Source organism: Narcine bancroftii, chromosome 5 (genome assembly GCF_036971445.1).
Source record: "Narcine bancroftii isolate sNarBan1 chromosome 5, sNarBan1.hap1, whole genome shotgun sequence".
Classification (NCBI taxonomy): domain Eukaryota; kingdom Metazoa; phylum Chordata; class Chondrichthyes; order Torpediniformes; family Narcinidae; genus Narcine; species Narcine bancroftii.
This window is the reverse complement of record NC_091473.1, coordinates 216923575-216936582: the sequence shown is the minus strand read 5'-3', so window position 1 is coordinate 216936582 and position 13008 is coordinate 216923575. Positions and strand designations below refer to the sequence as shown.

At 44.4% G+C, this 13008-nt stretch overlaps 1 protein-coding gene across 2 annotated transcripts; it reads left to right on the top strand.

Annotated features, from left to right (window-relative positions):
- Nucleotides 1-3961: 3961 nt before the first annotated feature.
- Nucleotides 3962-9296, top strand: LOC138762917 (probable G-protein coupled receptor 139). 2 transcript variants are annotated; one of them, XM_069936428.1, is made up of 2 exons: nucleotides 3962-4109; nucleotides 8159-9296. In XM_069936428.1, the coding sequence occupies exons 1-2, from the start codon at nucleotides 3992-3994 to the stop codon at nucleotides 9052-9054; spliced, it is 1014 nt and encodes a 337-aa protein (XP_069792529.1). In that variant the 5' UTR covers nucleotides 3962-3991; the 3' UTR covers nucleotides 9055-9296. The 2 variants fall into 2 exon arrangements, with proteins under 2 accessions (XP_069792529.1, XP_069792528.1); XM_069936427.1 differs by lacking the exon at nucleotides 3962-4109 and adding an exon at nucleotides 6783-7310.
- The last annotated feature ends 3712 nt before the right edge of the window (nucleotides 9297-13008 follow it).

Here is a 13008-nt window from a genome sequence, read left to right as displayed (position 1 = left end):
CTGGCTATTCATCCTCCCATTTAAGCATATTCTACACCCACTCATAGACATCTGGTCCTGAGCACCCGGGAGACAGCACACTATCCTGGAGTCTCTTTTGTGGCTGCAGAATCTCCTATCTGTTCCCCTGACTATTTCACTAGCGCTCTACCCGATTTCACCCTTCCGTTCTGAGGTTCAGAGCCGACCACAGTGCCATTGGTTTGGCTGCTGCCTGGTCGATAAGTCATCCCCCTCAACAGTATCCAAAGGGATATACAGTACTTGTTGCTGAGGTGAGTGGCCACAAGGACCCTGCTTGTTTATACCCTTTCACTCTCCTGACTGTCACCCAGCTAACATCCTAGTGTGATTACATTCCTGTAACTCCTGTCTAGCACACTTTAGCTTCCTGAATGATGGTTGAAAGCCTCAAAATTGAACAGACATTCGCTATATCAGCTGGCATCTCTCTGCCCTGTCGCCACTCTCTGCATGAAGAAGTTCTCCCTGGTTTTCCCTTTTCACCTTGCATCCATCCCCTCTTGTTCTTGTTTCACCTAACTTATCAATGTGGGGTCGTGTTTGGTTCAAGCTTAAGTTTATTTTCGGGTGTACCGCACCACAACGATTGGGTTCGTTTTGCGACCAGGCTAACTAGTCAAAGTGCCGAGATGGAAAGAGTGGCCAATTAGAAGAGAGCAAAGGTTAACTTATTTTGCTTGTGTGAGATTCATTCGAAAGTCTGGTGATGTTCTGAAATAACTTGCCCTTGAATCTGGTTGATTTTCTCCGATGCCGTTTTGTCAGGGCACGACTACAACCTCGGGCTGACTGACGTCGTTACATCTCATGGTAACAGACCATCCCAGCACACTTCTCGCACTCGTGAATTTACACTCACGGCTGCGCTTTCTCTCACCTTCGCTTCTCTTTCATTGATAGATATACACAGAATTAGTGGAGTTACGGCTGGTTTTCATGATGGCCAGGGATTTTCCAAGCCCTATATCTATCTCAGCCTCCTTAAGGCTGTAACCTTGCATTCCTCTGCTACTGAATCTCACTAGATCTTTACCCTTCTCTATTCTCTCTCTACTCCATACTCACCTTCATCTACTCATTTGAGATCCCCCTTTCTCTACACCACTACACTTCTGGTATTTTCATCTCCCCCAACTCCCCCTTGTCCCCTTACCCTCCACCCCCTCTGATTTCCTCCAGCTTCCCTCATTGACCTGTCCAACCCTTCCTCCTCTCTCCTCTGACTTCCCCAACACTCCACTTCCCACCCCTGATATCCCAACCTCCCCCCTAATTCCCCTACCCTCTTTTCCCCAACACTCTCCACCCCAGTGACCCCAACTCTAACCCTTGCTAGTTCTTTACTACCCCCTCCGACCTTCTCCTCTCAAAGACAGAATATTCTGTCTTCAGTAGAGTCCTCACCTTTGTCCCCCTTTATCCACATCTCAACAAGTTCCATGCGCACCACAATGCCGAATGCATCTTCAATCATCTCCATCTCAGGGCCTCCTTCCACCAGGATTGTCCCTTCTCCTGTCATAACCTCCTTTCTCCTCTTGGACATTTCATTCTGGTCTTTATATTTCCAACTGCTGCTGAAACATCAACCATCTCAACTTCACTACTCGTCGCAGTTAATCTCACCCCCTCCATTCTCTCTGCACCAATTCTCACATCATGATCCTCATCCAGAAGGTGGTGACTCCAGGCAGTTGTGGAGGTCAAGTGTTCGGAATTATTTAAAGCAGAGACTGACAGGTTCTTGATTATCTAGGACATCAATGGTTATGAGGAGAAGGCCAGGAATGGGACTGAGAGAGAAAATGGATCCGCTCATGATTGAGTGGCAGGGCAGGGCTCAATGGGCTGAATAACCTATTTCTGCTCTTATATCTTAGAGTCGTTGTCTAAACCTGCTGACAAGGGTGGTCTGCTGCACTGACCTCTGCCTTGCTGAGACCTGCATTTTCTCACACCTTGATGAAGGGCTCAGGTCCAAAACTTTGGTTAAGTATCTTTGCCATAACGGACGCTGTGTAACCTGCTGAGGTCACTTCCATCACTTCTGTGCATTAAACTACCATCTGTCTACTTTCTGCAGACTTTCTTATTTAACTTAATGTTCCAAGCCCAACCACATTTATTCTGCTGCCAAGAAAACCCAACAATCTCCTCATAAACCTTTGGAGATAAGGCTTGGTCCCAATGGCTATTTTGATATAGCTTTTTGGAGATGTACAATAAAATGGATCCTGTCCAAAAACTTCACAGCATGGTATGCATTTGTTCTGCCCAAGATTGTGAACATTTTCATCTCAGGCCACCATGAAAACCAGACGTAACTCCACAATGAAAGAGAAGCGAAGGTGAGAGAAAGCGCAGCCGTGAGTGTAAATTCACGAGTGCGAGAAGTGTGCTGGGATGGTCTGTTACCATGAGATGTAACGACGTCAGTCAGCCCGAGGTTGTAGTCGTGCCCTGACAAAACGGCATCGGAGAAAATCAACCAGATTCAAGGGCAAGTTATTTCAGAACATCACCAGACTTTCGAATGAATCTCACACAAGCAAAATAAGTTAACCTTTGCTCTCTTCTAATTGGCCACTCTTTCCATCTCGGCACTTTGCTCAATGGTTTGACTAGTTAGCCTGGTCGCAAAACGAACCCAATCGTTGTGGCGCGGTACACCCGAAAATAAACTTAAACTTGAACCAAACACGACCCCACATTGATAAGTTAGGTGAAACAAGAACAAGAGGGGATGGATGCAAGGTGAAAAGGGAAAACCAGGGAGAACTTCTTCACGCAGAGAGTGGCGACAGAGCAGAGAGATGCCAGCTGAAATAGCGAATGTCTGTTCAATCTTGATATTTAAGAAAAAAATGGTTAGGTTCATGGATGGGACGGGTTCAGAGGGCAATGGGGCGAGGCAAAATAATAGTTCAGCACAGACTAGATGGGCCGAAGGGCCCGTTTCTGTTGTGTTTATTCTCTGGTTCTATTGTGCAAAATTCCGATAAAAGATACAATATGGATCTCAATGCGAATGTTGATGTTTTCTCACAGTGTATCAGCTGGAAAAATAATCCCAGTTACTCATTTTAACGCTTTATTTGCGGTGAACAATCCGCCGTGCGATAACCTCACCACTGTAGGGGAAACAAAGAGGCATTTGGAGGCCAGGTCCGTACATAAGGAGCTCATGAAGTTGGAAGGATCAGAAGACATTTTTGAATTTCCAGTATCGGATAGCTCGCGGGTTTTTAGCACAAATGGGATTGATATAATTAACCTGGAATATTGCATTCTGAAAGTAATACAAGTTCAACCTTTTAAACACGTTCGGAGCAACTTTCAAAGAACTATGGGCAAAGCAATCAGCGTGATGGCTGCATTCAACGGTTAGAAATAAAGCATAATTGAATGCTGACAATCTGCAAATTGGAAGTTAATAGAATGGATCAGATGAGAAATAAAAAAGGTGTGTGGAGTTTCGGTAACGTTTCAAATTATATATCAACAGCCCATATTTCACATTACGTCTTCATTAAGTCTCATTATATTCTTTTTGTTAATGTCGGGTTTACGTCCGTTTTGTTTCTAGACTGAGCAGTTCTCCCAAGAGTCGACTAATTATTTCCCACACAGAAGGTTTGAGGCTCTGGATGTAGAGCCACATTCCCGACCACTCCGTGCCCGGGTTATTTCGCCTGTCTGGAGAAAAAGGGGTTAACTGAAGCATTTTCTTAACTGAGTATGATTAACGTCAATCTCCATGGAGATGGTCTCAACTCGAGGGACGTTCTCCCTCCTATTAATAATGCTTATTTTCCATCAGTGGAGATTGGCACTTTCGTCTTCAGCAGACATTAGTGCGGCAATAGTAAACGAGAGCAGAGGAAGGATTTTGGGGATGGCAGAGGAGGCCATGGATCTACGAACAGTCGAGTGGAGTGGGAGCCGCAAGAGTAAGAATATCTTCTGGATGGCCCAATATGTTTTGGCCCCTGATGACTGGCTCACATTAAACATTCGGATCTATTATGCACTGCGGGCCTTTAAACTGATTTACTACCCCATCCTCGCCCTCGTTTCTGCTCCCGGTGAGTCTCTTTGTCCAGCAATGAATTGTGCAATCCATTTCTTCTTTAGCGGTTAATTGCCACTCCTATTCAAGTTGTTTGCGGCTTGTTCGCAACTCCACGCAATGGTTATGTGAAAATGCTGTTGACTGTCCTTCAGGTTTTGTAATTTTGTCTCCCACGCGGTGCCTATTCTCAATTTCCAACTGTCACAATAGAAAATTTTTAACATCAAGTTACCCACGTTTTATTTCATTGACTTTCTTTTCATGTCTATACCAGGAAGTACGGAGACCACCTTCTATTTGCAACAGTCCAGCACCTTTATCCTCTCTGAATATTCATGCAGGATCGCCATGTGACATCGACTTCCATCCTAATCTCGTTCTCTCTTTGTGTTCATTGCTACCTAATGAAATACCGTCCAGCTTCTTCCGATGTCGAACTAATTAACGGTCTGAATTTTGCAAACATTTTGTGCTAGAAATATGACGTCCAGATATAGGAAAGTGGAACGTTGAAAGTTCAGGCCAGATATCGATCCTTCCCGATATATAAATAAAACGAAACAGAAGATTGGTTTGAGAAACAGATCACCTGCAGGAAGACAGAAAGTATAGATGCCAACTTGAAAGAGAGTTGGAAAGCAGGGGATATCATGAGCCGACAAGCCGAAGTATTTTATATGAAAAAATAATGGCAAGGGGTAGCTGGAGGGAACAGAATGCATTAGAGGGGCAATACGGACTCTGTGCTTTCAGCCTGAATCCGTCAAATAGACATGGATGAATATTCATTCTCTCTATTCACGAACCAAAAGGGTTTTAGACTTTGCGATTTCGAGAGAGAGAGAGAGAGTCGGGGGGTGGGGGGACTTGGAAATAATGAATAGACTGTTATCATTAAAAGAGGGTGAGGTAAGGCATATCTCAAGATTCAAAATTCCTTTATTGTCAAGTATCGATTGTCTGTAAATGTGTGATGTCTGGATGTGTGTGTTTGCGGGGTTTTTTTCCCACCGAAGACCGGATAACGCGGTTTCCTCGGGTAGTACTGATACAATCGGATGATAATAAACTTGACGCAATAATACAGAACAAGGAATTTTATATGAAATTGCCTTCTGACCGCCGTAAGCCAGACAAAGAATCGCTGTTAGTGTCGTCTGGCGCCCCTCACAGTACAAGAAAGAGAAGCGCAAGTGTGTCTCTTCTGAGTGCCCGTGGATTCGCCTGCAGCGCTCCCACAACCTCTACAGCCATACGGAGTTTGATCGTATCTTGTTGTATCTCCAAGATGTAATGAGGAGTACCTCAGAGGTTATATGAGGCAAGGGGTGAGATTCATTGGGCTTCGACATGGGTTTTTCAAATTGCCTTGAAAAATGGGGTTCACCGGGCAATTTACTAGGTTGAAGACCCAGATGCAGGGCTATTTGAAAAGGCCGAACCGGGCAAGCCTGGTCAAAATCCACAAGGGTCCCAGACCTTCCTCGGAGGTGGTCAGGGAACAGTAAAACTTACTCGGGAGTCCTCCTCCGCCTATTTAAAAGGGGGAATGGCTCATCCTGATACTCTGGAACTTTAAACAAGGACACAGGGAACAGGGGCTCACCACACCATCGCAGGGGCGGGATCACCCTGAAATTGCTGGGTTGGCTATTTCACAGGAAGGTTAGGGTGCTATTTGAAACGAGAGGCACACACTATCCAGTAATCTCCCCGGGGTCCCAGGAGGGCTACCTGATGGTCACAGATCTGATGCCGGATAGTAGCTTTATTCAAGTGATAAAATCAGATAATTTATGGCGAGTTGCATGTAAGATGTTGGAAAAAATACATTCATAAATAATCAACCCTTGTAAAGAAGGTTTTAATCAAAGAGAGTCATTATGGCTTGTGAGGAGTCATTAGGCCCTTTCAAACTGCCGTGTAAAATGGGATTAGCCAGATAATTTGTTCGCTTAGTGCCCCAGTTACGCAGCAGTTAGAAATGGTCAACCCCGTCGGAATCCAACCGGGTCCCTGACCTACTTCAGAGGTAGTCAGGGATCCCAGTTAAACCTACCTAGATTGTGTCCACAGGTGATTTGAAAATGAAAATGGCCAACCCGTTTATCCGGTGATGTCAGCACTTGTGTACGTGCGCCAACAGGCAGCCAGCATCCAAACATTCAGCAGTACTTCTGGTGAGTGCATCATTGCAAGAGCGGGATTCCCCCTGAAATCGCAGGGTTGGCGATTTAATGGGTAGATCCCCCAATAATTGCACCCGCGTCCCAGGAGGGCTACCCAGATGATGCAGTTTAAAAGAGGCCACTGACCAAGTCGATTGCACTGTTTAAAGAGGGCAGCAAATGTATTGATGAGTGCCGTACATTTGCAAGCACCTTCATGAACTTCAGCATGAACTGAATAATACCCCAATTGGTAAGCTGGTCCTCAAGGTTAGAAACCAAGATAAGTAAACTTGGTTACATATCTCTGAGGATGATGTTTGATGGCAAAATGATTCCTGATTATAAGGGCTTCTGTTATGCTACGTCACTGGGGATGATGCTGGCACCCTTACAATTTGGTGCATGCATTACAGATTTGGATACGAATGAAGTAAATATATTTCGTAAGAGTACAGACTACGCAAAATATGTGGTGGTATAAATAGTGAGAGCTTTATTGAGAGGCATCAAGCTAATATTGATCAATGGAGAGCAACAGTTAGAATTTAATCCCTACAAAGGATATGTGGTGCAATTTTGGAGGATGTTAAAAGGATGACCAACATGTCGTATTGATCTGTCCTCGGAAACACTTTGCAATGGAGAGACCCTGAAAATGGAAGCATGGGTAGTTAAGGAATGCATCGGGGCTGCATGCTTGCCTTCACTTGTCGAGGCTACTAATATGAGAGCAAAGTAGTAAAACATAAATCGAGCTACGACTGGAAAACTGAATGGAGTTCTAGCCTGAAAAGACCAGCTGATTTCCTCCAGCATTTTGGAGTATTTTCTACAATCACAGCGACTGCACCCCTATCGTGTTTTACAACATTTCTGGTCGCCCACTACAAGAAAGGCGTGATCGCAGCGAGAGAATGCACGCGAGATTAATCAGGATTCTATCCGGAATGGAACATCTCACGCATGAGAGACTGAATACCTTTCATTCACACCGGAGAGGTTTCAGGGGATCAGGAAAGGTTGACAAATGATGGCGGATATTGGTAAGTGAAGATGGAAGACAATTTCAGCTGAGGTGGGAAAACTTCGAGGCAATGTTTAGGGATTTATGGACGAAATTTCATCCCAAAACTTGGTAGGAATGTATCGTCATAACATTTGAGAAATGTAAAGACGGGGAATTTAATTATCCACGCATAGAATACTACAGAGCAATTTGGATTACTAGATAATACGCCCTTCCTGTCAAATTTCGACAACATTTGCAGTCTGGCCAGAGTTCCTCCAGCAAATTTGTGTTTGGATTAGGAAAAACGAGTTCTTTATGGTCGGTATGTTCATAGCGGGGCGAAGGAGTTGTTCGTGCGCTCGCTGACTGCATACATTCCATTTCTCAATAAGTCTTGAGGTCATTAGAATGTTACAGGGGGAAAAAAAAAACAGATCATGGCCAGGAGAAGGAGCCTTACCTGCTCCTCTACATCAAGTCAGTGTCTTTGGCGTATGATCTGGAGTAGTAACCTGAAATTATTCGGCCACACTAACCCATGAACATGGGTTGATAGTTGGGGCAAACCATGATTCCATCCTTTATTCCATTCCATTCCATTATTCCATCCCTCATTGCATGGGGTCCCTGGGTAAAGAGTGGGCATAGTAACTTGGGCCTCGTTTACTCACACAAGCCCTATGACCCGAGTATTAGTTCTCTACATGACCACTGGCGCCTCTAACACAATTATTGTTAGATTTCCTGTTTACAGAGGTTAAATTCCAAATAGAGGTATCCGGATAGAGGAACGTAAACTTTCACGCAGTATTTGGAGAATGTTATCTGTTTTCCCAGCCTAATCAGTAATGTCTTCGTTTATATTCCCTGCAAACTAAAAAGTGAACATCGTGACAATTGTGATCCTGTCGCGAGGAAAATGCGGTCTGTCCAAAGGTGTCACTCGCTACCTGGTTGCCATGGCCACGACAGATCTAATAGTCGTTTTCCTCGACCTGATATTGATGAAGATTCCAATTGCATATCGGGATTACTTTGGTTTCGTGCGGTCCATCCGCGTGTGTGATGTCCACGCCTTCCTGCTGTACACCGCCACCGACTGTTCTGTCTGGTTCACCGTCACCTTCACCTTCGATCGATTCGTCGCCATTTGTTGTCAGAAACTGAAAACTAGGTATTGTACCGAGAGAACGGCGCTGGTGGTTCTGGGGACAGTGACCGCTCTCAGCTGCTTAAAGAACATTTTTTGGTGTTTCATGCTCACCTCGGAATATTCCCTCGCTTACGCCCGCTGGCTTTGCATGCCGAGAGCCAGACTTCTGGAATCGCGAGTCTGCGGATTGCTTGAGCTTCTCCATTACATCCTCACCCCTGTAATCCCGTTCATCCTGGTTCTCCTGCTCAATGCTTTAACTATCAGACACGTGTTAGTGGCGAGTCGAGCCCGCAGGAGACTCCGAGCTCCCAGCAGTGGGGAAGGTGCCCACGATCCAGAAATGGCGAGTCGTAGGAAGTCGCTCATTTTATTACTGGTCATCTCCTGGAATTTTATCCTTTTGTGGGGGTTGTTTACTGTCTATTACATTTGGAACCGGGTGCGGTTTTTGGTGCACGTGTCCGTGTTTCCACCCGAATCCATTCGCGAGTTGTGCTTTCTACTGCAGCTCCTGAGCTGTTGCACCAACACTGCTCTCTACGCCGTCACCCAGACCAAGTTCCGGGACCAGTTCAAGGACGTGGTGAAATCTCCCCTCGCACTTATTCTAAAACGCTTCTAGGACACCACGGCACAGTCGACTTCCCGAACTGCTTGGGTACACTCTGACCCAATCGGTTTCTGTGCGTAATCGGGGCGCACACCTGATGCTTTCAAGACAAGCAGTTACTGTTTGAATGGTTAGTTCAAACTTATCACAATGCTATCTAGCAAAGAAACTCATCAATTATGTTCTTCTCTTCGGTCTCATCTAATTTCTATTTAGTAATGCATCTGAAGTAAATAAAGACCTTTGTAATAACAGTTTACAGAGTACTAAATCTAATATAGCAATTCAACCTCAAAATATCGCATTTCAGCCTCGTGATCGCACTGATAATTATAGTGGATTTGCACATAATTTCGTTCCTCGGTCTCATGTAGCATGTCTTGCAGTCAAGGGCTCAGACACAGCGAATGCTTCAATCTAATTCTAATTCTCTGGACTCAAAGGCAGTTGCAACTGACAGAGGAGGAGAGATGAACAAAGTGATGTGGTGGAGATCAAGGTTCAAAGGACACGTCCTGGTTTTAAACCGCGAACTTCACTTTCAAAGGGGACAAATACCAAACAGAAGACACGCGTCCGTTGCTTTAGACACGGGTGGCTTGGAGGGGGATGAAAGGGGGAGGAGTAGGATTGCTAGACATAGAAAATATCTCACCTGTGCTCAGGCAGGACAGACGAGAGGGCTCGTCTACTGAGGCTGTATGGGTGGAGCTGAGGAGCGGGACAAGTATGACCACACTCATGGAGTTGTATTATAGACGGGCCAATAGTCAGCGGGAATTGGAGAAGCAAATCTGTAGAGAGATGGAGATAGCTGCAGGAAACATAAGGTTTTAGTTTCACACATATTGACTGGGACTTCCATATTGTAAAAAAGACTGAAGGACATGGAGTTTATCAAATATGTTCAGGATCATTTTCTAAATCAATATATAGAGGTACCAACTAGTGAGAGTGCAATTCTGGATCTCCTATTAGGGAACTAGACAGGTCAAGTGACAGAAGTATGCGTAGGGGAACATTTTAGGTCCAGTGATCATAATGTCATTAGTTTCAAGTTAATTATGGAAAAAAAAAAGATAGGTCTGGGCCTCAGGTTGAGATCCTCAATTAGAGAAAGGCCAATTTCAAGGAAATTAGAAAGGACCTACAATGAGTAGATTCGGATAGGTTGTTTTCTGGCAAGGATGTGTGAGGTAAGTGGAGGTCCTTCAAAGGAGGATGGGAGAGGTATGGAAGGGTATGAGCAGGGTGCAGGTTAGTGGGATTAGTAAAAAATGGTTCAGCTTAGACTAAAGGGGCCGGCGTGGCCTGTGTTTGTGTTGTAATTGTCCTGTGGTTCTACGCACACCCACATGCACATTAATTATGCTATAATACAAGTGAACTACACACATCCACAATTACAGATGGTTACAACACACAATATCTTCCGCCCCTCCCCCACCAAACAGGACAGTTTTCAACTTGCAGAAGCTATTTAAAAATTAGATCAGACAACCCAGGATAGTTCCCTTTGACATGCATGTGAACAGCCTTGACCCATCTACCCACCTCACAATTAATTCTCCAGCACTGTTGGTCATGCCTAGTCAGGGGTGGCTCAGGAAGTTACCTCAGTAAGAGGAAAAAGGAGAAAGAGAGTGGCTGGAGAATACGGTCAGATTGATGGGACTTCCATTGACCAATCCTAAGGTAACTTAAGGCAACCAACCATAAGATGATGTTGGCTGTGTGTGGGTCTGACATTCAATTTCATTTGGGCAGTGACCTTCGACCTCTTTACTCATCTAACCAAGTCGCAGCACCTAATGCCATGGCATCTCAGTTTCATGTAAACTTTGAAAAGAATATTGCAAACTGGATCTGTAAATCTCATAAAAGTATAAGACCACAAATGGGACCTAGATATCTCACAGAATAATAAATAACAAAATTCCTCATATACCCCAGGATTATATAGCTCTGTCAAGGGAACACTTCCTTAAACAGTAGAATTGTCATGTCACAGAGTAAAATAACTGAACACAAAGCACTTCACCACAATATGGCACTTCATCCATTGAAGGTGATACATCACATTAAATAGCTGAGTGTATTAAAGGATGTAATGATCAGTGGTCATGTTGAAGAGGTGGATATAACTGCAGGGAGGTTACAGTGCATCCATATTATCTAGTGCAAGGTTATATCCATATTATCTAGTGAGGTTAGTGCAAGGCTGGAGAATAAAGTGCAGTTCCAGCCACAGGTTCATGGGGAGTATGCGAGGAGCCTGACCACAAAAAAAAATAAATCCAGCACGAGGGCAGTGGTTTCAGTTACTAGGTTACAAATGAATATAACATAGAACAGTACAACATATTATGGGACCTTTGGTCATGATGCTGTGCCAGCCTTTGTAAACTAATTTCATATCAATCTAACCCTTCCTTCCTTGAAGCTGTTGATGGATTGGAGCATACCAGCCTACTGAACACAAAACACTGCAGAATAATGTGGCATCATATTCTTTGAATGTAGAACAGGAGTGCAGGATGTGAGGTGCAGAAGTCATCAGGCGATGGTGCATCCATGTGATTTCCTGGTTAATCCGAAGCTGGAGAATTAAGTAAAATTGCAGCCTCAAAGTCTTGGAGGCTGTGAGCAGCACAGAGTAGGTGGACTATGTTTCCTGATGAGTCTTTACTTTCAGTTTTTGAAAAAGATGTAAAGGTTCCATTAATATCAGGTAATACTACATTTATACATGCTCACATATATCTCACATACATGATATTCTTTGACTTTTGTCTACCATAAAGCAGGCAGAGTCGCCACTTTTGTCCAGCACCCTTCACAGAAACCTCCCCTCCAAGTATTGACCAGGCCTGTGCGTGCTTAGTTTCCAAGCTCAGACAATGTCATGCATATTCAGGCTATTAGGCTTCAATGGGTGGGTGGGTGGCCTTCAGGAGAATGAACGCAAGAAAGCATCTGGTCCAGATGGATTTCCTGGCCTGGCACTGTGCAGGCCATTTGGCTGGTGTATTCTCAGAGATCTTCAACCTCACACTAACAGGGCATGATGCCCACCTGTTTCACACAGGCATCAATTATACCGACGCCCAAGAAGAGTGTGGTAACCGGTCTAAATGACCACATACCAATGTCACTTACATGCACAATGATGAAGTCTCTTGAGAGGCTCGTGTTGATGCATATCATCTCCTGCCTGAATGATGACATGGCTCGCTTCTGATTTCCATGCCATAGTAACAGGTCTACGGCAGCTGCATCTCATTGGTTTTTCACAGAACCCCATAGCATCTGTAGAGTAAAAAAGCATGCAACAGGATGTTCTTTATTGATTACAGCTCAACATTGAATATCACCATCCTCTCAAAACTAATCTATAATCTGTAAGACCTGGGGCTCAATACCCCATTGTGCTATTGGATCTTAGATTTCCTCACCTCTAAAAACCAGTCGGTGTGAAGTGGCAAAAACGTACTTAGCCGCCTGCTCTACTCACTTTATACCTGTGATTGTGAGGCTAAGAACAACAGCAAGTTTGCTGATGACACCACAGTAGTGGCCTGTATAAAAGAGGTAACAAGTCAGCTTAGAGGAGAGAGATTGAAAACATGGATAAATGGTGTAGTAACAACAGCCTTTGGGATGGAAAACCAGAGGTCTACGATCCAGTAAGCATTAGAGGTTCAGAGGTGGAGAGGGTTAGCAACTTTAAATTCCTGGGTGTCACTATCTCGGAGGATCTGAATGCACTGAATGTCATATTGTATATAGCACAACAACATCTCTACTTCCTTAGAAGTCTGCAAAGGTCCAATATATTGTGGGAAATCTTAGCAAACGTTTACAGATCTGTGGTGGAAAGTACACTGACCAGCTGCATTAATACCTCTGAGCGAAATATTTTGCAAAAGCTGCTGGACTCAGCCCAGCACATCACAGGCAAAACTA